The 21291-nt window shown below is 45.3% G+C and overlaps 1 protein-coding gene across 5 annotated transcripts in view; it reads left to right on the top strand.

Annotated features, from left to right (window-relative positions):
• Positions 1-20929, top strand: part of LOC138265788 (ubiquitin carboxyl-terminal hydrolase 50-like) — a 384629-nt gene extending 363700 nt beyond the window's left edge. For 4 of the 5 annotated variants that reach the window (XM_069213818.1, XM_069213819.1, XM_069213820.1 and 1 more), the window contains 2 exons: positions 14202-14251; positions 19890-20918. In XM_069213818.1, coding sequence (XP_069069919.1) covers positions 14202-14251; positions 19890-19987 — 148 coding nt within the window. In that variant the 3' untranslated portion in view covers positions 19988-20918. Of the gene's footprint in view, positions 1-14201; positions 14252-19889 lie in introns of all 5 variants that reach the window. The other variant, XM_069213817.1, reaches the window with a different exon arrangement.
• The last annotated feature ends 362 nt before the right edge of the window (positions 20930-21291 follow it).

The following is a 21291-nucleotide window of genomic DNA, read 5'->3' on the forward strand; positions in this document are numbered from 1 at the left end:
CAGCAGAATGTGTTTGCACTCACCCCCTTGTGTCTGCTGTGATGTCCTCACGCGCCCATCCAAATCTGGGTAGGCCACCGCCAGGATCCGGGACATCAGGGGGGTCAAAGTACGACTGGCACCCCTCCCACGTTGGGAGGCCATCCCCAGCTGAGCCTCCGCCGTCTTCCTGCTCCAGCGTCGGATGTCCTCCCACCTCTTCCGGCAGTGGGTGCCCCGTCTGTTGTGGACCCCCAGGGTCTGGACGTCCTTGGCGATGGCACACCAAATAGCGACTTTCTGGTGGGCGCTGACCTATATGACATGTACAGGGAGAGAAAAATTGTCATCACCTTCTGCATGCTCGATGTGAGTGGCCCCCCATCCCCACCCTTGCCATGTGGCACATGCTCTCATCTGTCGTTTGATGCATGCCTCAATCGCTCCCCTCCCCACCATCTTTCATTCACCCCACTCAACACAGCCATTGCCCACAAAGCATGGTCCCAGTGTACTTACCTGTTGGTCTGGAGGACCGTAGAGTAGCGCATACTGGTGGAGGACCCCATCCACAAGTTTCTCCAACTCCTCCGCAGTGAAGGCAGGGGCCCTTCCCCCAGTCGCTTGAGCCATTGTCTCTTCCAGACGGAGGTCACAGCAGCACTTGCAGTATAGGTCCTCTCCTGTGGAAGATCAGGTATCGAGTGATTAAGCAGATAGAAAATGGCAGTCACGCCCGCGGCGGTGCGTACCACGGCGGTGCGTACCGCGACCGCCGGCGCACATCGTCAGTGGCTCCTGAAACCCATAGGGTTCAATGTTAACCAATGCGGCTTTGCGCCTCGGTCTTCGACCACCACGGTGTGCCACGCCAGCGCATTGACCTCACATCCCACTGTCTCACTTCACAGGTCAGGCAGCCGCCATTTCAAGGGCCCACATGGCTTAATTTCTACTGCGTCACACATACCTAGGCCTTGCATCAACACTCATACAAACCTTTCAATGCATTGGGAATCGTGTTATGTGCAAGCTGTAGTTACGTACCTGTGGTTTGATTGACTCTGTGCTCGCTGTTGTCCTTCATAGGCACCGTCCGCTGGGACATGCGAGGAGATGGAGGAATCTTCCCGTGTACAGACCGCTGGTGGACCTGTCGACAATGGAGGAACGACATGTCATACTGACATACAGGCTTGACCGAGCCACTATACAGGAACTGTGTGCCCAGCTGGAGGCAGACCTGATGTAACCCATCCGCCAACCCACAGGGATCCCCCCTCTAGTGCAGGTGCTGTCAGTACTCCATTTCTTAGCAAGTGGGTCATTTCAAACAACAGTGGCCATATCATCAGGGATGTCCCAGCCCATGTTTTCCAAGGTGTTGTCCAGACTGTTGTCTGCCCTGCTCAAACACATGCGGAGCTACATAGTTTTCCCTGAGGTGGGGGATTTGCCTACCGTGAATGGTGATTTCTATGCCATTGGACATATTCCCAACATCATAGGTGCCATTGATGGGACACATGTTGCTTTGGTCCCCCCCAGCAGGAGTGAACAGGTGTACAGGAACAGGAAGAGTTATTATTCCATGAATATCCAGATGGTCTGTTTGGCTGACCAGTACATCTCCCATGTTAATGTCAAGTTCCCTGGGTCAGTGCATGATGCCTACATCCTGCGGAATAGCAGCATCCCGGATGTGATGGGTCAACTCCAGAGGCACCGGGTGTGGCTATTAGGGGACTCTGGTTACCCCAACCTGTCATGGCTACTGACCCCAGTTTGGAATCCCAGGACAAGGGCAGAGGAATGCTACAATGAGGCCCATGGGCGGACTAGGAGGGTGATCGAGCGAACCGTTGGCCTCCTGAAGGCCAGGTTCAGGTGTCTGCATATGACAGGTGGATCCCTAATGTACTCACCAAAGAAGGTGTGCCAGATCATCGTGGCCTGCTGTATGCTTCACAACCTGGCTTTGCGACGCCAGGTGCCTTTTCTGCAGGAGGATGGTCCAGATGGTGGTGTTGTAGCAGCTGTGGAGCCTGTGGAGAGTGAAGAGGAGGAAGCCGAAGAGGATGACATAGAGAACAGGAACACAGTAATACAGCAGTATTTTCAATGACACACAGGTAACAGTACACACCGGCATATTACATTTACTTAAAGACTTCTACCTCTCTACTGTCTGACTTTTTCACCCAGTCTATGGTAACTGTGTTGTGACTTTCCCTTCCGTTTTCAGAGATGTGGGCCCCACTGCGTGACATCTGATTTGTTTCCCCATGGACTACAGCTGTGTGACAGCGGTTTGTTGGCATCACAATGTGAATGAACATTTTGGAACGGTCATGTCTAATACATTTGTTCAAAATCACAGCCAGACTCCAGATTGTTAATGTGCATAAGTGTGTTTATTCAAGTGCTCTAAATTGGATGGGTGGTTGCAAATCAGTGAGGGGTGATGGTGGAGGATTGTCCATGGCAGAGTCCAGACTATCAGTCTCACAGGTGCATTGTCCAAATGCCTGTGGAAAGTGGAGCAGGGGCAGTTTAAGGTTGGACAGGGTGACATTGTGGGACAGTGGGATGACAATCAGGGCGGTATCCTTTGCTGGCGGGGGTCTTGACATCTTACTCTGTCTTCTTCCTGGATCTCAGGGCCCGCTTGCGGGGTGGTTCTCCTTCTGCAGGGGGTGGGGTTCTGGTGGCCTGTTGGTCTTGTGTCGGGCCTCCTGTCCACTAGCGCCGGCGGAGGTGGTAGTCAGTTCTTGGTCCATACTAGTGTCAGGGGCCCTTTGAGGTGCCACAGTGTCCCGCAATGTGGTGACTACCTGATTCAGGGCCACTACGATGGTACCCATGGCGGAACTGATGTTTCTTAGTTCCTCCCTGAACCCCATATACTGTTGCTCCTGCAGAAGCTGGATCTCCTGAAACCTGCCCTGGGAGTGGTGGTAGGCTCCCATGATGGAGGAGAGGGCCTCGTGGAGAGTGGGTTCCCTGGGCCTTCCCCCCCCCTGTCGCACAGCAGCCCTCCCAGTTCCCCTGTTTCCCTGGGCCTCTGTCCCCTGGACCGTGTACCCACTACCACTGCCCCCAGGGCCCTGTTGTTGTTGGGGTATTGGGTTAGCCTGGGTGCCCTGTAGTGGTGGACACACCGCTGACTGACGTGTCCTGGGGACAGAGGTATGGGCCCGCTGGGTGGGTGCTGTGCTGGTGTTCCCAGAGGGGGGGAAGGTCTGCTGTGGCCTGTGGCTGTCTGAGGGGAACCGACTGTCCGAGGTCCCCGATGGACCGGGCTGGTCATCTAGATCCAGGGAGACAGAGGTGCTGTCATCACTGTGGGCCTCTTCTGGGGGTGGAGTGGACATTTGTGGACCCTCCTGCGCGGTGACCTGGTGTTCGGGTCCTGCAGGGGTACAAAAGTATGGTTATTGCTTCTGTGTGTGATGGTGTGCGATGGGTGGGTGCCCGTGTACCCCAGTGCTGGCATTCCTTTGTGGGGGCTGTTGTGACGATGGTTTGGGAGGGTGTATGTGTATGTGCAGTGGGCATGCTTTGGTGATGGGTGTCCATGCTTTGTGGACGCATGCAGGGCTAGGTTTTGGGATGGGTGGGTTGTGATGGTGAGATATTTGCAAAGAGTAGGTGTGATGGGGGTGGGGGTGAGGGTGGGGGTATGAGTTGCCATGCTGGTGGGGTGGGGGGATGAAGTAGAGAAGATTTCACTTACCAGAGTCCATTCCTCCAGCTACTCCTGCGAGGCCCTCAGGATGCAGGATGTTCAAGACCTGCTCCTCCCATGCTGTAAATTCTGGGGGAGGAGGTGGGGGTCCGCCGCCAGTCCGCTGCACCGCGATGTTGTGCCTGGATACCATGGAACGCACCTTCCCCCGTAGGTCGCTCCACCTCTTCCGGATGTCGTCCCTATTTCTTGGGTGCTGTCCCACAGCGTTGACCCTGTCGACTATTCTGCTCCATAGCTCCATCTTCCTGGCAATGGTGGTGTGCTGCACCTGTGTCCCGAACAGCTGTGGCTCTACTCGTACAATTTCAACCACCATGACCCTGAGTTCATCATCAGAGAACCTGGGGTGTCTTTGCGGAGCCATGGGGTGGTGTGGGTGATGTGTAGGGTGGATTGTGTGGTGATGTGTATTGGTGTGTTGTGTGAAGTGCGTGCAAATATTGCTGGGTGACAGTGAATTTGGCGTCTGTGTGCTCGGATGTCTTTTCTCGGTGCGTGTTCACGAATCTCTAGGAGTGGAGGTTTGTGGGTGATGTGGGTGTGTGTTTTATATTGTATTGGGTGTGTGGGAGTGGTGTGTGTATGTGTATCAGGTGTGTGTATTTTGAATTGTCCAATGTGGTTGTGTTTTGTAAGTGTGTGTGTATTTTAAGCGCAGCGGTGTGTACCGCCAATGGAATACCGCGGTTGAAAGACCGCCGCGTGGATTCGTGTGTCGTGATAGTGTGGGCGTATTTCTGTTGGCGTGACGGTGGAGGTTTGGTCATCGCCAGTTTCTCGCTGCCCTTTGGTGTGGCAGACTTTTGTGGATGTCTGTATTTTGGCGGTTTGCCTGTTGTGGGTCAGAATGACCATGGCGGTTTACCCCGGCGGTGTTCTGGCGGTCTTCTGCACAGCGGTAAGTGCCTTTTACCGCCGAGGTTGGAATGACCCCCTAAGTGTGAAGGTAAACTTTTAACCGAGGCCTCCCGCGACCTGTAGCCGAGCAGGGCTCCATCGCGGTCGGCCTGAAACTTTGACTTTGCCCCGGTCGAGGTGCAACCAGATGACCCGACTGGCGCTTTTTGTTTCTAGGCGGTAAAAAAAAAAAAAATCTTTAAAAATTCATATCTCCGGTTCCCCTTATCTGATTTTATTCGTTTTGGTGTTGTTTTAAAGATAAAAATATAATCTATTTTTATAAATTGGTTTTGGATTTTTAAACTGTTTCCTGTGTTTTATTTAATTACTGTTTTGTGATATTTGAATGCTTTACACTCTGTCTCCTAAGTTAAGCCTTGATGCTCGTTGCCAAGCTACCAAGGGTGTTGAGCTGGGTTTAATTTACTGAGACCTAACTGGACCTTAGTGGAGGTTAGTGGCCTATTGCTAAGTGTAGGTACCTACCTGCCCTTACCAATAACCCATTTTCCAACAATGAACATTGAAGGTATGTTCAGCATCCTCCTTGGTTTGTTTTTTCTGTGACAATTTCTTTATGGATGACTTTCAATGTCTACCACTAAATATCATGTGTACTTCAATAAGGAATGGCTAATGGGTTGTTCAATATTCACACACTTTATTGGTGGATATATGGGTGTCGTTTCATATCTAAGGACCTTTTCTTGTTCACGGTGTAATTGCCTCACTTTCTTGGTACTCATGTTTTTTACACGACTGTGTGGCATACTGGATCACAAGGTATTTCAAAGCCTAGTATTTGGTAAACACTACTTGGGATTGTTGCATGTAAATAATACTAATGGCTTATACGAGATAGTTCATAACATGACTTCTGTTCTCTCCAATTTAATGTATTACCAGCCGTGATAAAGTCCCGGCGTGGGACGAAGCACGTGTCGGCTGTAATGTACCTTACGGGCTGCAGTTCCCTACCATCTACAGATAAGTTTTTAATAGATTGGACTATTGGATACACATTATATGAACTGGTAGCTACTTTTATTAGCTGATGTCGCTCAGACAGTGGACTTTTCTTCTACTCTATTTTCAAATGGAACCTTTTGTAAATGGACATTAGTTCTATTGTGTTTTTTGTGCAAGGGAATTGCTCTTCTCTTTTTTGTTTTTTCATATTATTGTATAAATCTTGAATTCCACAATTATCTGCTGGTCTTCTCTTTTTACATAGTAATGTAATAATTCAAATTAATAATGATCATATTTAATTTGGACACTCATATGTTTCGATATGTTTGATTGTGTTGTTTTTTTCTTATATATTGTTTTGTGACACGCATTTTTTCAAATGGTCCTAACAGGCACTATATTATATTATTATATTATATTATGTACTTACGCATATATCTTTGAGTGCTCCACTATTATTCAATAACTTAGTTTAACTGGTATTTCCAACTCACACATGGTAGCAACGGATGTGTTAATAGTGTTGTTGAGCACCTCATTCTGATAATTTTTCCACTGAATTCTTTCTTGGATATGCGGCTAGTATATAGTCATTGTTGCCAGGTTTTTCTCTTTGTTTTTTTAAATTCCTCAGGGGGGTTTAAGTTTAGCCGGCCCGATCCTCGCTTTATCTCGGGTCAACACACGGAGGTAGTGACTACGTACAGTGTGGGTAAACTGTGTCAACAATGGGTACAGTCTAACACGTTAGCTGCAGTGAAAGAACACCTGAACACACTCTGAGAATATAGACTGGCAGGACTTCCTGTTAGGTCCTGGGAAAGAGCACTCGAAAAGATTTATATATGTGCTGTATAATGAGATATGGAAGCTTTCTCAGATAGAAGTCGCTGCTCGCTTGAAGCAGGTAGATAAGGAAAATTTTAGAAAGAACTTTGGCGGTTGTCAATAACGGCATGAACACCCTGTCCAACAGAATTTATTCCCTAACGAATATTGTGTCATCTACGATTGATATTGTTCAGTCAGACATGTCCCGTTGATACCATGGACAAAGTCAGCTGCGTTCGATCATGCAGCTTGGTTGAACGTTACAAACATTGAAAAATACTCGTGTTCCATGGGGGTATATTAACGATAGTGAACTGTTCGCTGCTTTTAATCTCTCTGAGAAACAACTGACAATGGCTAAAAGGGAAGCGAGTTTCACTATGCTTCATATCGAGAAGTTGGAAAAGTTGCCTTTCACGAGAGCAGAGAGTCCTTCGACTGCCTGGCTTATGGCGTTATTAATATGCCCATATCCACCTTTCGTTTTTTGCAGTGCTTGAAACATCTTGCCGTGGGCAGGTATGAGCGTTTGGGTGATAGCTATATTAGGAAGAGTGGGAGTTGCCTTTTGATTATAAATGTCTGAACGGCGAAACAGAAGTCTTTCTTAGCCGAAGCGACTGTGAGACTACTGTTAGCCATTCTATGATCTACAAGTAGGTGTCCCTTCACGGCCACTGCAATGCGGGGGTCGCAAACTTGACCTGTTTTCTTAAGGGTACTCCCGTCTCTTTGATTCGACCAGCATTTCATGTACTTACCAATGGCAGTTATGTGGTGCTGAGCGATCAAAGCTTTTGCGGTACATTGCCTACACCATTTTGGTCTCGAAGGTCGTTACGTGTTGTGGACATGTTTTATTTCCCCCCACACAAGAGATAAAAGTATCAGAAATGTGGCCTCACATTGATACCATTAATGTAAATTATGACAAGCTGAGTAGGCTAAAGGCGCTACTGTTTCAGAAACAGGTCGTGTTGACATCGGCTAGAGAGACGTATGCACTCCAGATTGCGAGATCATCAGCCGAGATACAATCCCTATTAAACACCAACTTCACCAAGCACTTTGGTGAGCTGGTATCCAGAATATTTAATGCTTCAAGCACTACTGGGATTGTCCACTTCTTTAAGGCTGTCGGAACTGGATTTGTATCCATCTTCCAGGCTATCTTCAGAGTCATCCCATCGGCCATCCGTTCCCTCGTTTCAAGTGTGTTTGGTGGCTTTCCTATAATTTTGGCATTATTTGGTGGAATACTGCTGCTATTTTTTCTGATTCGCAGTGGCTGTCTCTTTACAGCCACACGGAGAAATGGAGCAAAGTCCACCAGCGCAACAGTGCCGTGAACGCATGGTTCAGATCTTTGATGTTTCCTTGCTGGAGGAACTAGAGTGGAATTGGTCATTGTCATTTCGGCCACTCCTCTGGTGCGTGCAGCCAGCCTTTCGCTGCGTTTGGTGCTTCTTCGAACATTTGCCAACAGTGTGTCTTGCCGTCTTGCTATTATCTGCTGTGGACCCTGAACTGCTGATGTCCCCGATGAGGGTTCATACACGGTCGTGCCCCATGAGACTGAGGCTGATCCGGGAGGCCACTTATGATCATTCAGAGTTGGTTCTACCATCCATGGACAATGGTGCTGACACAGGTGGACCAGTGCTTGAAACTATTGCACACTCTTGGTCCGTAAATCCATCTGCCCAAGTGATCGATCTCACATCAGACGATTTGGCTTAATTTGTTGATGATTTCTTGCAAGGTGACTTCAGGGCTAGTCTTCAAGATCATGATTATAGATCCACGCCACAATGATCTACTTTGGCCTGCTGTGCTTGTCATGGTTGACATTAAGTCTCTATAGTATGTTTTAAACGTTTGATTTTAACTATGTTTTTAACGTTGGGTTTTATTTTTGCTTTTAGTTTAGAGCAGCTTTTTTCAACTCTTTGGATTACCACATCTTCATTGGCGGCCAGTACTGGCGGCATACTTGTTACGGCATTGGGGATGGTGTAGTGAATCCTAGTTTGCTTTAATGGGATAACGGGAGTTAGCTTAGCTTTCGCTTGCAGACTCGTGCCCCTGTCACCTAATGAGTTTTAGCCTACTTAGCTTGCTCTGTCTTAGACCATTTATTTGATTAAATCTTTTAAAATGGCTGCCGTGTTTATAGTTGGCCCCTTTTGTTTAGAGTTTTGTTATCAGTGTCACCTCGCTAAGGCATCAACTAAAGAAAACCATATACGCCTGTCGTAGAAATACATTTGCACATTCTGTACAGACAAGTCTATTGACCCCTTTTCTGCCCCTCTCCTTGAGGCCCTCTTGTTCATCCTTTTCCTTGCCCAGCAGGGCTCTGATATGGGCACTCTGAAGGGATATTTGTCTATTTCTGCTTTTCTGAGGTTGCCTGATCAACCTTCTTTATTTTAGTCTCGTATTGTATATAGGTTTCTCAAAGGCCTTACACATCTCTTTCCTCCATCCCCATTCATTATGCCCCAATTGGATCTGAATTTGGTTCTGACTTTTCTGATGTGTGCTCCTTTTGAGCCCTTCCAGATTTGTCTTCTCTGGCTTCTCACATTGAAATTAGCCTTCCTTGTGGCAATTACCTCTGCCCGCAGAGTGAGTGAGCTGCAGGCAGTGGTGTTTTGCACAAGGGCCTCTTTTCTGCCAAAAGTAGTCATGCCCTTTCACATAGGTCAATCCATCACCTTGCCTACTATTGGATCTGGCATCCTTGGCATGGTTTCCCTCAACGTTTTGCCCTCTGACCTCCTGTCTTTCTGATCTATTTTTGCTGGCCTTTAGAAATCTCTGCACTTTACCACTGCTGACCAGGGCATATTTAATTAACTTGTAAGTCCCTAGTAAAGTGCGATATATGTGCACAGGGCTTGTAAATTAAATGCTGCTAGTGGGGCTGTAGCACTGATTGTGCCACCCACTACAGTAGCCTTTCAAACATTTCAGGCTTGCCACTGAAGAGTATGTGTAGGCAGTTTTACACTACCATTGTAACCTGGCAAGTGCAAATATTTGCCAGGACCAATCCTTCCTTTTTATTACATGTAAATCACCCCTTGGGTAGGCCCAAGCCAACCACAAGGGCAGGGTGCAGTGTATTTAAAAGAGTTGACATGCACTTTTGCATTTAACATGTCCAGATAGTGAAAATTAGTTTTTCACTATGGCAAGGACTATCTCTAGCATAGATAAACATCTTTTAATCATCATTTCCAATTGGGAAAAGATGGGGATATGGAGATTGGTGTCTCTGGACTCGCAATTTAAAATCACAACTTATGGTGAAGATGGAATTTAATTGTAAGTTTGAAATTGCCACTTTTAGAAAGTTGGCCTTTTCTTATCTTAAACCATTCTGTGCCTTGAGCCTGTCTCTGAATACACGTCTGGGTTGGGCTGGGTGACAGCTACACTTTGTGAATTCCCTCTAGACAGCTACAAACACAGGCTACTCAACCTCATCTGCATTCATCTGCGTACTGATGGGTCTTCCTGGGAAGAGGGAAGGGGAGGGCCTGGCACTAACACTTCAATTGGCAGAGTCCTGTCTCCACACAAAGAACTGCTTACCCATTCTAACCTCCCCCCCACTTCCCCTACGATGTCCTGGCGTACAGGGCTGTGATTAAATTGACCCTTGTGCACTTCACAGAACTCCTTTGAAGTCTCCCCCACGTCAAAAGCCTTTTTGGTTATAAGTACTGGACCCCATACCCCTGTAAATCAGTTCACTTCAGGATCCTGGGAGACTCTGCAACTACAAGGAGCTGTGCTGCCAGGAGGGACTGCCACTTAATCACTTGCTTTGCTGTGTTGGCCTGCTACACTCTGCTTGCTGTGCTGACAGTAGGGACTGGCACTTAGCTCATGCTTTGCTGTGTTACCAGGAGGAACTGCCACTTAGCATTGGGTTCTGTTGGACTGGCCTTCTATCTCCGTGGGGAAGACAGACTGACCTGACCGCTGCACCCCCAGTTCTCTCCAGCAGTATCTGAGGGGCTCCTTAGGACAACTAATGGCGATCACACTTAAACGCTGATTAAAGACCGCAGTGGCTGTGCAGAGAAACTCTCTGTGACCCGCCATAATGACCGCGCTGAAGCGCTGAGTCCCAGTAAATGCCGCACACTCCTCTGCCTCTCTGAGCTGGCGAGGCGAAGTCAAGATCACCCACAATCATAATGGCGACTCAGCAACACCTGTCTTGGGCTACCGGGCGTCTCCTGACCTACCTAGTCGCAGGCCCTGGGAACTCCCGATGTCACCGTGCCCTGGACCTGCTTTAGATTGGATTCCCATGCCCCAGACCTATCTCCCACCAGCTGTGTGCAACTGCCTTGCCATCTGTGTGAGGCTCCCTGCGACTCAGGTGGGACCTGGAATCGCTTCACCCCTGATGCCGTGGGTCCAGTGTGTGGAAGCCACCCCGAGACCCACTATGGCTGCTCTATTCTCGGAGTGGTGCAGCCAGCAATCACACAGACCATCCCTCCCTTTAGGGAAGCCCCGGCGCCATAGAGGAACCCGCGACTACGCTTCACAAACTGCCTGGAAATCATTACTGTATCTCCCATAAAGGGATCACCCGCATAAATTTCCTCAGACCTGTTTCTCATCTCCCTGAAGGGAACGTGGCTTCACGCCCTGGCATTGTTATTCTGGAGCAAATTTGGGCCAAGAATACTGTTGTAACATCACTGGGAGTTGCTTTAAGATTATTTTGTGACCCACAGACTCATTGTAGCTACGCTCTAGCTTCAACTACATAACCCCGGATTGGTTAATTGGATTTTTGTCATGTTGGTCTTATTTTAATGAGAAAGATATTCTTTATTTTTCAAAGTGTGGAGTCTTTTTGTGGTGTCATTCAATGTGTTACTGTAATTAAGTGTTGCACACATACTTTACACATTGCCTCTTAAATTAAGCCTGACTGCTCTGTGCCAAACTACCCAGGGTTGAGCACAAGTTAATTTAGGGAGTGTAAATGATTTAACCTGACTAGGACTGTGGTGCAAACCTCTGCCAACTAGAGACATATTTCTAACACCTACTTTTCACACACTCCCACATCCTTCTGAGAAAGAGAGACTCCACTTGGTTGGACCTAAAAAGAGTGTTGGCATTCTACCTTGACCGAACAAAAGAGTTCTGGGTGGATGACCACCTCTTTGTGGGAGATGTGGGAGCGAAGAAAGGTCAGGCAGTGCAGAAGCAGACCATCTCCAGATGGGTTGTACTCTGCATTAAGATCTGCTACGCACTGGCTAAAAAGCAACCCACAGTGGTTTGCGCTTTCATTCTCCCCGAGTTAAAGCTGCAACCACTGCGATAGCACACAGAGTTCCAATCCTGGACATATGCCAGGCAGCAACGTGGGCATCTCTGCATATGTTTACTTAACACTATTGCCTGGACAGTCCGATCTGTAGGGACTAGCACTTTGCCTGTTCGGTTCTGTAGGTCTTTCTAGTTTGAACTTGGTTCGCAGACCCACCTGAAGGGTTGGTATTGTAGTAGCACTCTTACCTGGGTTACACCGCCTGGAAGCTGACAGCCTGACTTTGTCGGCTAGCTTGCAGCACCTCACCCAAACCTAGAAAGTAAAGGTGATTTGTGGCAGCCTAAAACATAATACTCTGACTGCCCAGGAAAGTCATGGTGAACAGAGCTTGGGAGGGTTGTGCTGTATTTTTTTTTTTTTTTAGGAATGGGATGGGGTGTTTGCAATTTTTTTTTTTAGGGTAGGGCTTAGGTTGGGAGGTCATGCTATTTTTGTTTTTTAATTTTTAGCGGTGGGGTGGATTAAGGGCTTCCGGTGAGTGTGGGCTTATTTTTTTAGGGTGGGGGATTTGGGGATTTTAGGGTGGGGGTCATGCTATTTTTTTTTAGGTTTTAGGGGTGGGGTGGTTGGGAATGTTAGTGTAGGGGAGTTGCGCTATTTATTTTTAGGTTTTAGGTTTGGGAGTGGATTAAGGGCTTGGGGTGGGGGGTTGGGCTAATTTATCTTTTTTAGGGGCAGGGGCTGGGTATTTTAGGGAAGGGGTTGCGCTATTTTTTTTTTTTTTTTTAGGTTTTAGGCGCGGGGTGGATTAAGGGCTTGTTGGGTATTTTAGGGTAGAGGTCGTGTTAATTTTTTAGGTTTTAGGGGTGGGGTGGGAAAACGGCTAGGGTGGGTGGGGGTGTTGGGCATTTGAGGGTAGAGTATTGCACTATTTTTTTATTTTTTTTTAAGGTTTATGGGTTAGGGTGGATTAAGGGCTTGGGGTGGGTGGGGGTTGGGCTAATTCTTTTTTTTTTTTTAGGGGACTGTAGTGGGGTTGGGTATTTTAGGGTAGAGGGGGGTCACACTATTTTGTTATTTTTTGTAGGTTTTAGGGGTGGGGTGGATCAAGAGCTTGGGTGGGGGTTTTGGCATTTTAGGGTAGGAGGGTTGCGCTATTATTTTTATATATTTGGGGGGAGGTGGATTAAGGGCTTTGGGTGGGTGGGGGTTGGGCTCATTTCTTTTTTTAGGGGTGGGGGTTGGGTATTTTAGGGTAGGGTGGTAGGGGTTGGACATTTTTTTTTTTCTTTTTTTTTAGGTTTTATGGGTGGGGGTGGATTAAGGGCTTTTGGGCTAATTTTTTTTTTAGGGGCGGGGTGGGGATGTTGGGTATTTTAGGGTGGGGGTCTTGCTATTTTTTTTTAAGGTTTTAGGGGTGGGGTACTTTTGGGCCTCAGGGCGAGTGTGGGGGTGGTATGATAGAACCACACATGCCGTTCCCACACATGCCTTTACTAGACATGTTTTTACAATGAAATGCGTGATAACAACGTGGTCGTTGATCCGACCGCATTGTTAAGGCATTTGTGGTTCCAGCATGCGTGGTTCCATCATACATTCAAACTCTGGCTGTGCTAAAAAATATTAAACAGATTAAAATGAGTAAAACGTATATGTACATTTAAAGACACATACTACATGCATAAAGCTGAAATAAGGATGCCAACCCTGGGTGCTAAGGGGAATCCACAACAGTATTGCTTGGGTATCTGTTCAAAGGTAAGGAATCTGCAGCTAGAAGTCTCTTTCAGATGGACCAGTTACTTACCTTTGCTAACGCCTTATCTGGAAGAGACTATATCTAGCTGAAGATTCCTTGATGACCCACCCATCCTCCCCGTTCTGCAAACTGATTTTTAGGGGCAGCGACTCCCCTTCAGGGCCCTAGTTTTGGCACACTAGTGGTGAGTGTTCTTCATGGTTCTGCGCTTCTGGCATGGAAAGTTGTGAAAATAAAGTGACCTTTGAATGCCTCAGTGGCACCTATATAGGACCCGCAATGTATTTTCTGGTGCAGACCACCTCGACAATGGACACAGGGCCGATTGATTCCACTTACCAGCGTGCATGGGTACTGCTCATAAAAATCTTCCGGATCCAGTCTGATGCCTGGGGAAAATTCAAAGGTAAGGTATCTGCAGCTAAATATAGTCTCACCTTTTCCCACCACCCTAATTTTTTTTTTCTTTGGTTTTCATATAGGTACAAATAATTCTCTTTCACTGTGAAGCTAGACAATTTTGACATCATTGATTTGCAAAACCCACACAATCCCAGTAACTGTTTTTGTGACAATTATGCAGATTCTGTATCTATTAATAGAATTTGAAAAATCACAGTCATGTTTTCTAATTTCAAAAAGTGTTTCAAATGTCTAATAACCAAGGTATTTTTTTGTTTCCCATGAAGCGAAACAGCTTACCTGTTAATGTATCGCAAAAAGCAGGAGGATATTCCAAGTAAGTAATTTATCTGTGAACATCAGTTCACACAAATAGACCTACTAGCTCCTTGTAATTCCTCTGTTTTCCCAAAATGCTACCTGTGAGTGACCGGTGTCATATCTGTAGGATTGTCTAAATAACTGAGATCAGTTGCTGGGGGAAGGTAACTTGAGTGCGAAGATGGATGTCAGGGGTTTCCCTTCAAGTTCAAGACCCATCTAAGAAGGTAGGATTAAGGAAGGCTGGCACCCGAAGTTAGAGAGCTTTTGAATAACTGATGCGTTCCCATTTAGTGGATATTTGTGGACAGTGTCAGAGTTGTCTGGTGTAAGTTGATCTAGAAAGGCCTGAAGACGTCCACCTTATCTTCTGCAGAAATGTTCCCTGGAGTAAAATTCTTACCCCCTGATTCTTTACTTTTCTACCTCCTCACCATGAGGGGTATCTGTCAGATTAGAAAGGGTTCTACAAAACTGGCACCCTCTTATATATTATAATAATAATGTTGTCCTTGAAGGCCTGACACTTGTCATTTTTAGAAATCCACGTATGCTAAAACGAGCTTTCTCAAATATGCTCAAAAAGACTTGTCAACACGTTTTTAACATATCCAGATGCCTAACAGTCCCATATTTAGCACAGCATTATCTCCCAATTTAGATATGTCGTGAACGTCTCAAATCATGCATGCCTGACCAGCTTCCTGCATGTATGGTACACTTTAGGTAAGAAGATATCTGTGTGTTTGCCACCCTTTGTCTTGAGAGGTTAGTCGAGATTTGATTCCCAAAATCGCATATTTAGTGGTTACCTGAGAGGTCCCTAGCAACATAAAATAATAGATGGTTGAAACCCTACTGTATTGGAACACTTTGTAAGTACTTTATCCAGTGCATAATTTGTAAGTAAAAAAAGTGCCAGTGCTCAAAGCTCTCCTCTTAAACATGCGGTACATAATACTGAGGCACCGTAATCCTGAAGCCACCTCGGGCCTCTTCAATCCATTACAGCCACTCCCTGCCCCTTGAGCTCACTCTTGCAGCTTCCTGCTTTTCCCCTTTCTTACGCTTTTTTCTTTTTCTATTCCTCCGTCTTTCCCACGTGTCTTTTGCTCGCAGTAAATGCTTGAGACAGAAAACTAAGCACCGGCCCTCAGAAACCGGAAACAACAAGCACATATTAAGCACTGACTTTACCAAAAACTGTCACAGAAAATATGAGATATGTCTAAGAACAGTTAACCTCCTCCTGAACAGACCATTGGGCTTATGGTACTGCCTGATTAAAATAATTGCTTGACTAATCTACAGTTTTTCATGATGCATTTCTGTCAAGATTCCGGTGGCAGTAGAGTATGATAGACTCTGAGGATTTTACCCATAGAGTTTTTCAGGATGGACAGTCTTGCACAATATGCCTCATTCTGCTCATGCTGTTGAAGTTCTCAGAGCAGCATTCTGCTGTTGGGAAGCAACCAACTTATTTATCCTGGTGAGTTCATTGTCCTGGTCTTGCTACCACAATGTATTAAACAACTGTTGTACCCTGTGAATTTGTTCCCAAAATTGATCCTTTTCCTGTGGTTTCACAAAGGTCTGTTTTTTTTCTCCTTTCAACTACAGTTTATAATAACCGCAGAGTGAGAAACTGAAGTTACAGTTCTGCAGCAGGGTTGAATTGCAATGATCTGTCCTTTACGCTATAACCAGAGAGTACCTTTAAAGGGAACTCTGTAGCCTCACATGTGTAAGCGAAGGGAGGTTGTCTTTACATTTGACTTTGTATTAAGCTATTGGAAATGCCAGCAGATTAGGCCACACACCTTTGACAATGCAAGAATTTCAACAAACACATTTTGTTTGGAGGCGGGCAGTGTAGGTGCTAAAGCTGGTATACTTTTAATTGGATATATATTTTCATCTGTCCATACAAACCTGCCAATACTCTGGCCCTCAGTCAAGCCATTTATTGAAGCATTTGTGATTTTAGGCCACTTTTATACCAACATAAAAAATGACACACCTGTCTGTCTACAATTTAAACCATGGGGTGAGATGTACAAGTTGCTTACCACAGGGTCACCAGAGTCACACTATTCATTTCCTGGTTTCAGGTTTTTAGATCTGGGCTATTATGGCACAGCTGTCAAACCGATCTATATCTAACAAAACAACTACAGGGAGCTTTCTCTGACCAACCTTTTTTCACCTATGGGTTGAGACAGTGTCAGTTACGTCTTGGCTCAAGCCTTGGAGCATTGCCATACAGACGCTGACTGGAGACCCATACGATGGGGACTCGACTGCTGAGACTTACATTTGTAATAGTGGGTCGCGCAATTGCAGGTTGTCAATGATTGGGCCTTTGCTCCACAGCAGGAACCCCCTTTGAAGGTAGTAGAAGACTGATGGCCACCAAGGAAACTTAAAGTGGCTTTAGGATGAGTGCAGCCACTCTAACACCCCTCTACCGATGGACCTAGTGAGAAAAATATGAAAAGAAGACATAAAAGATGAGATGGCAGGGACGATTAATGATAGAAACTCCATAATGGAACTCAGCCCTACTGGGAGCCTTACAGGGGTTGGAATGCAGGCAACAGTGAAATATGATTAGGGTATCAATACTGCAAGACATCTGGGGGGACTTCTCCCCTTCCCTGACTTACAGATTCTATATGAACTGATGATAACTCAAAATTTCCATTACCTGCAGGTCCAAAATGCACTCCGAGGTTGCCGGGATAAGTTATATGAAGTCCCCGCCAAGGGGTTGCTGGGGTTTCGAATACTATCAGGTCCTCTGCGGAGCCCTGCTACTTTCCTCACATACTGGACACTAGTGGCTAATTATTAGCATTCCTAGACACAGTCCGTGGTCAGCAGGAGGAAGATATTGGGTTTCTGACAGACAAAGGTTGATGGGAGGTGTGTCCCCACCCACATGAGGTAGCTATGAAATCAGGCTACCGGTTGGTATAACTGAAAATCCTACATCACAGTCATCTCACCGGAACTTGATTGCTCCTAATGGTTAGGGTCGATAACAGTAGGTGTCTGCAGGGTTGCGGCCACCGCAGAACCCTGATAAACATCATCCTGGACTGCCCAATCATCCCACTAGTCTCGATGCAAGTGGGACTGTCTCTTTGCAGTTGCAGAGGTGTCAGTGAATTCGAACCAGAAGCTGGGCGCCTTGGGGATATGGGAGTACCAAACTCTACCTAGACATGCGCTATTGTGCAGCGTGGCCCTTATCAAAGCACGAAAGGACATTGCCTGTAAATGGGGGAGCAGAGAGGTACCTACACTCTCTCAATGGCAGGTGGGAATGGATTGGTGCATGCAGTCTCAAAAGACGATATATAAAAGTAGGGGATGCCCATTGAAATTCGAAAAGATATGGGGCCCCTGGAATGAATGCATACACCCAGTGCTTAATTTGAGCCGGTACCTTCCATTGCTCAGCACTGGCACTTAATCATTAACACCGGAAAGTATGACAGTCAGCCACATGACGCTGCTTGTCTAATTTCGTAGTGAACACAACAGTTGTTTAATAATACTATATACATTAAAAATTACTAATGCCACCCAAATCTATAAGAATAGCTTGGTTGGTTGGCTACAACTAGTCATTTTAAATATGTACAAATTGTGATTGGTAGCGCTGATGATGCCAGCTGTAGTGGTCTCCTGACAAGGGCCCCAGCACTTTTTTTTTTGTTTTTTACAAATTAAGTACTGTCGACACCTCGATTAATCGAGTAGGTTTTCAAATTGTCAGCTCAATCTTCATTATATACGAAACATTGATTTCTGAATTGTATGCTCCATCTGTGTGAAATGTTATTATGTTTCTGTGTTTATGGCATGATAAAAAGATTAAAAAAGAGTACTATAAGAGTTGTAACCTGGGTTGTGTTTTTTGTTACACTAGCAAAGCTGAAAGTAACGAATCACAAAGGGAAAATCCAGGACTGAAAAAGGTGTGCCCCAGGGACATCTAGTAACTCTAAACATAGGTGAAATGAAGGAACTACCAGAAAAATGAGTCTTCATTCATACGATGGCAAATATCTACTCATGTCTTTTTTTCCCTGAGTTTCTAAACTCTTCTACTCTTATACCATTTGGCCTTCCATGTGATTGCCACACTTTTCCCTGTGTCTAGAATGAAAACAAAAAAAATGCACTCTCTATAAAAGGAGTTAGTAGCCATGCTCGCTGTAGTTTCAGTTTCGGTTTCATTTTCTCGGCATTGTTTTTAAATGTGTTTATTTTCTGCCTATATTTCTTTTTCCATTAACTTGCAAGAAATCTTTATTCAGCCATTAATCTTTTTTTGCTTGTTGCCACTTTGTGGTCTCTTTATCCTGCGCAGTATATTTTAATGTTTTATATTTATTTTGAATGCTTTAGAAAACGTGGTATAAGAAATAAAAACAAAAGATATCTAATAAATACTATCCGGAGTTTGATTATAAAGGACTTTGTGGACAAGATGATCGCAAAGTACTTTGTGCCAAGCAAAACATGGGTATCAAATAAGAGATTATCATTGAAATGTGCCTTTAGAAACAAGGTTAATACTTGGTGAACCCGACCCTGGCTTGCTGCGTAGAAGCCATGGACAGCTACGAGTGTTTATTAACAAAAACGACCCCATTCAAAGCGCCACATCTGCCTTGAGCGTGAGCACGGAGAGACACAAAAGGAAAAGAAGTTCGCTGGCAGTCAAACATATCCGCAATCGTGCAATTATCCATGTACAGGGTCTATGCCCAAGGCAGTAACAAAACTGAAACAAGGAGGGACAAACTAAAGCATTTACCAATGATGATAAAGGATTTTTGAAAGGCAAGCCCCTGAACAAGTGATAGTAATGGGGTGGTTAAAAGCCCACACAGGTACCAACACATCAGAAAATCAGTGCTTGCGCGCTTATATGCTCGACCCAAAAAAAAAGATTTGGGCCTTTTTTGTACCTCTCAGGTTTTTTGTATGCACACACAAAACACTCTGTGGTCACTGGTGTGTAGCGGCGTATATGTTTTGTTCCACCTATTTCACACCCCAAAATGGACTTCCTGTGCCACCGAACATCCAGAAAGGTCTCTGCCTATTTCCCCGACCTCTACCATAATAATAACCAACAGCTAACTGCAACTATATTCTCGATGTCGTTCAAACCTACGCCTAGAATCACTGCTAAGCACTACACCAAGACAAGGTAAGAACATCTCTCCGGTGACTTTGGCACAACACGAAAACCTTTTACATACAGGGTCACAACAATTACAACACTGTGATCCACGCCCTTCCCCACTATGTAGCGTGCTACTGGTCTAATAATGTGCTTTGACGCCCCACAACAGGTTATGAAGCACTGTAAAAGATTGTACTGTAAAATATGATACAGTGTACATACGAAATATATTTTAAGTGTGTAAACTCAACAGGACAAGGATGCAGTGCCACCCAAGTATTGGAGACATCCTTGCCTAATGTGGTGCAGACAGGTCAGATAATATTGCAGTAAAGAAAACATGTTTTGTACCTGGAACCCCCTGTGACTCGTTTCTGTGTATATTGGAGCTTTATTTGCAGAAACTTTACCCTGTACGCTGATCTTTTCTTTGTTTTAATTTTAGAGTTTTTGGAAAAAGATGATTTGCCAAAACACGTTAAATTCTGGATTGACGAACTTCTCAAAACATCTGGCAGTAAAGGTCATAAAGAGTTTTCCTAGGGAAACATAATTGTTTGGATGCCTCTTCCAATCCTGCTCACGCACCCTCCTTCTCTTGCCTCTCCTGATGATATATGGTGATTCCTACCTCAATACTGAGACCCCTGGAAGTCTGGTTCAGAACATTGTTTTTGATTTTACCTAAATAAAACTGTTTTTAGCATTATCAGGGTTTGTCAGCTCTGAGCCCGGTCATGAAGAGCATCTACGCCTCATGGGCCTGCAGTAGGTTACATAGCAGCTGGCAAGGAGAAGGCATTACATGCAATGCAGAAGGGCCTGAGGGGCACGGTCTACAAGGAATATTTCTGATTAAGTGTCTCTTACTCCAGGTAATGCATGAGCTGATCAATCCTAGGCCAAAAGTAAGACACAACCAGTTGTAGGCGAAGCTTTGTGAATCAGACCCTTAAGCTTGGAGGAATAAAATGGACTTTTGTGCTCTTCAGGCTTGCACAGTGCATCTCACTTTGACTTTGCTGTGCCTTTTCCCACTGTTTGTCCTTACAACTGGTGCCAATCCCATTCTAACACAAGGAAGAGCACATGTGATCCTGGGACATTCACTGACCTTGACAGTTACAAGCTTAATGCAAAATGAAACTAGTGGATGACAGCTAATGGAATTAAGGAAATATGTTTTTCTTTCTATATGTGTTTAAAAGTATTGAAAATACATTGAAGCGAAACATTATTTAAAGGGCACTTCTGACTATATCTGCCCAATGTGCTTTCTTCATGTAAATTTTGCTGCCCTTCTTACCATGGTTGCCTTTTATACAGTTTTCAGCTTACCGTAACTTTCTTTTTTTGCCTAAATCATTTATTAATCTTTCATAAGTTTTTTTTGGCTTACCTTCAAATAATATTGACTTCATTTGACTTCAAGCTTGAATAATGTTTTCAAAATAATAATGTGATTAATAAAATCTAAACATATCCATTCTGGTTGTCAAGTTACTATTGTGGTTACGTTTCTCCTTCTTTCTTTCCTGTCTGGATTGGTCCTGGAAGGATTGCACCTTGAACCACAGCAGAAGGGACTTGAAACTTTGTGGTATTTTTCCAATACTCCCTATTCCTCATTTCCAAGTTTGACTTTGCCTCTTCTCTGCATTCTCTGAAACATTCCTCCAGCACTGTCTTGTTCCACTTGCATGAACAATGCGACCACAGTTGCACCCAAGACTTACAAGAAGCAGATATCCAATAACAGTACAGGTTGTGTCTGCGATTGTATGCTGTTGGTTGTGTGCTTTGGGGCAGAGGGGTTACTGATTGAGAGATGCAACCAAGTCATGAAA

The sequence above is a fragment of the Pleurodeles waltl genome, chromosome 11 (assembly GCF_031143425.1).
Source record: "Pleurodeles waltl isolate 20211129_DDA chromosome 11, aPleWal1.hap1.20221129, whole genome shotgun sequence".
NCBI classification, from domain to species: Eukaryota; Metazoa; Chordata; class Amphibia; order Caudata; family Salamandridae; genus Pleurodeles; species Pleurodeles waltl.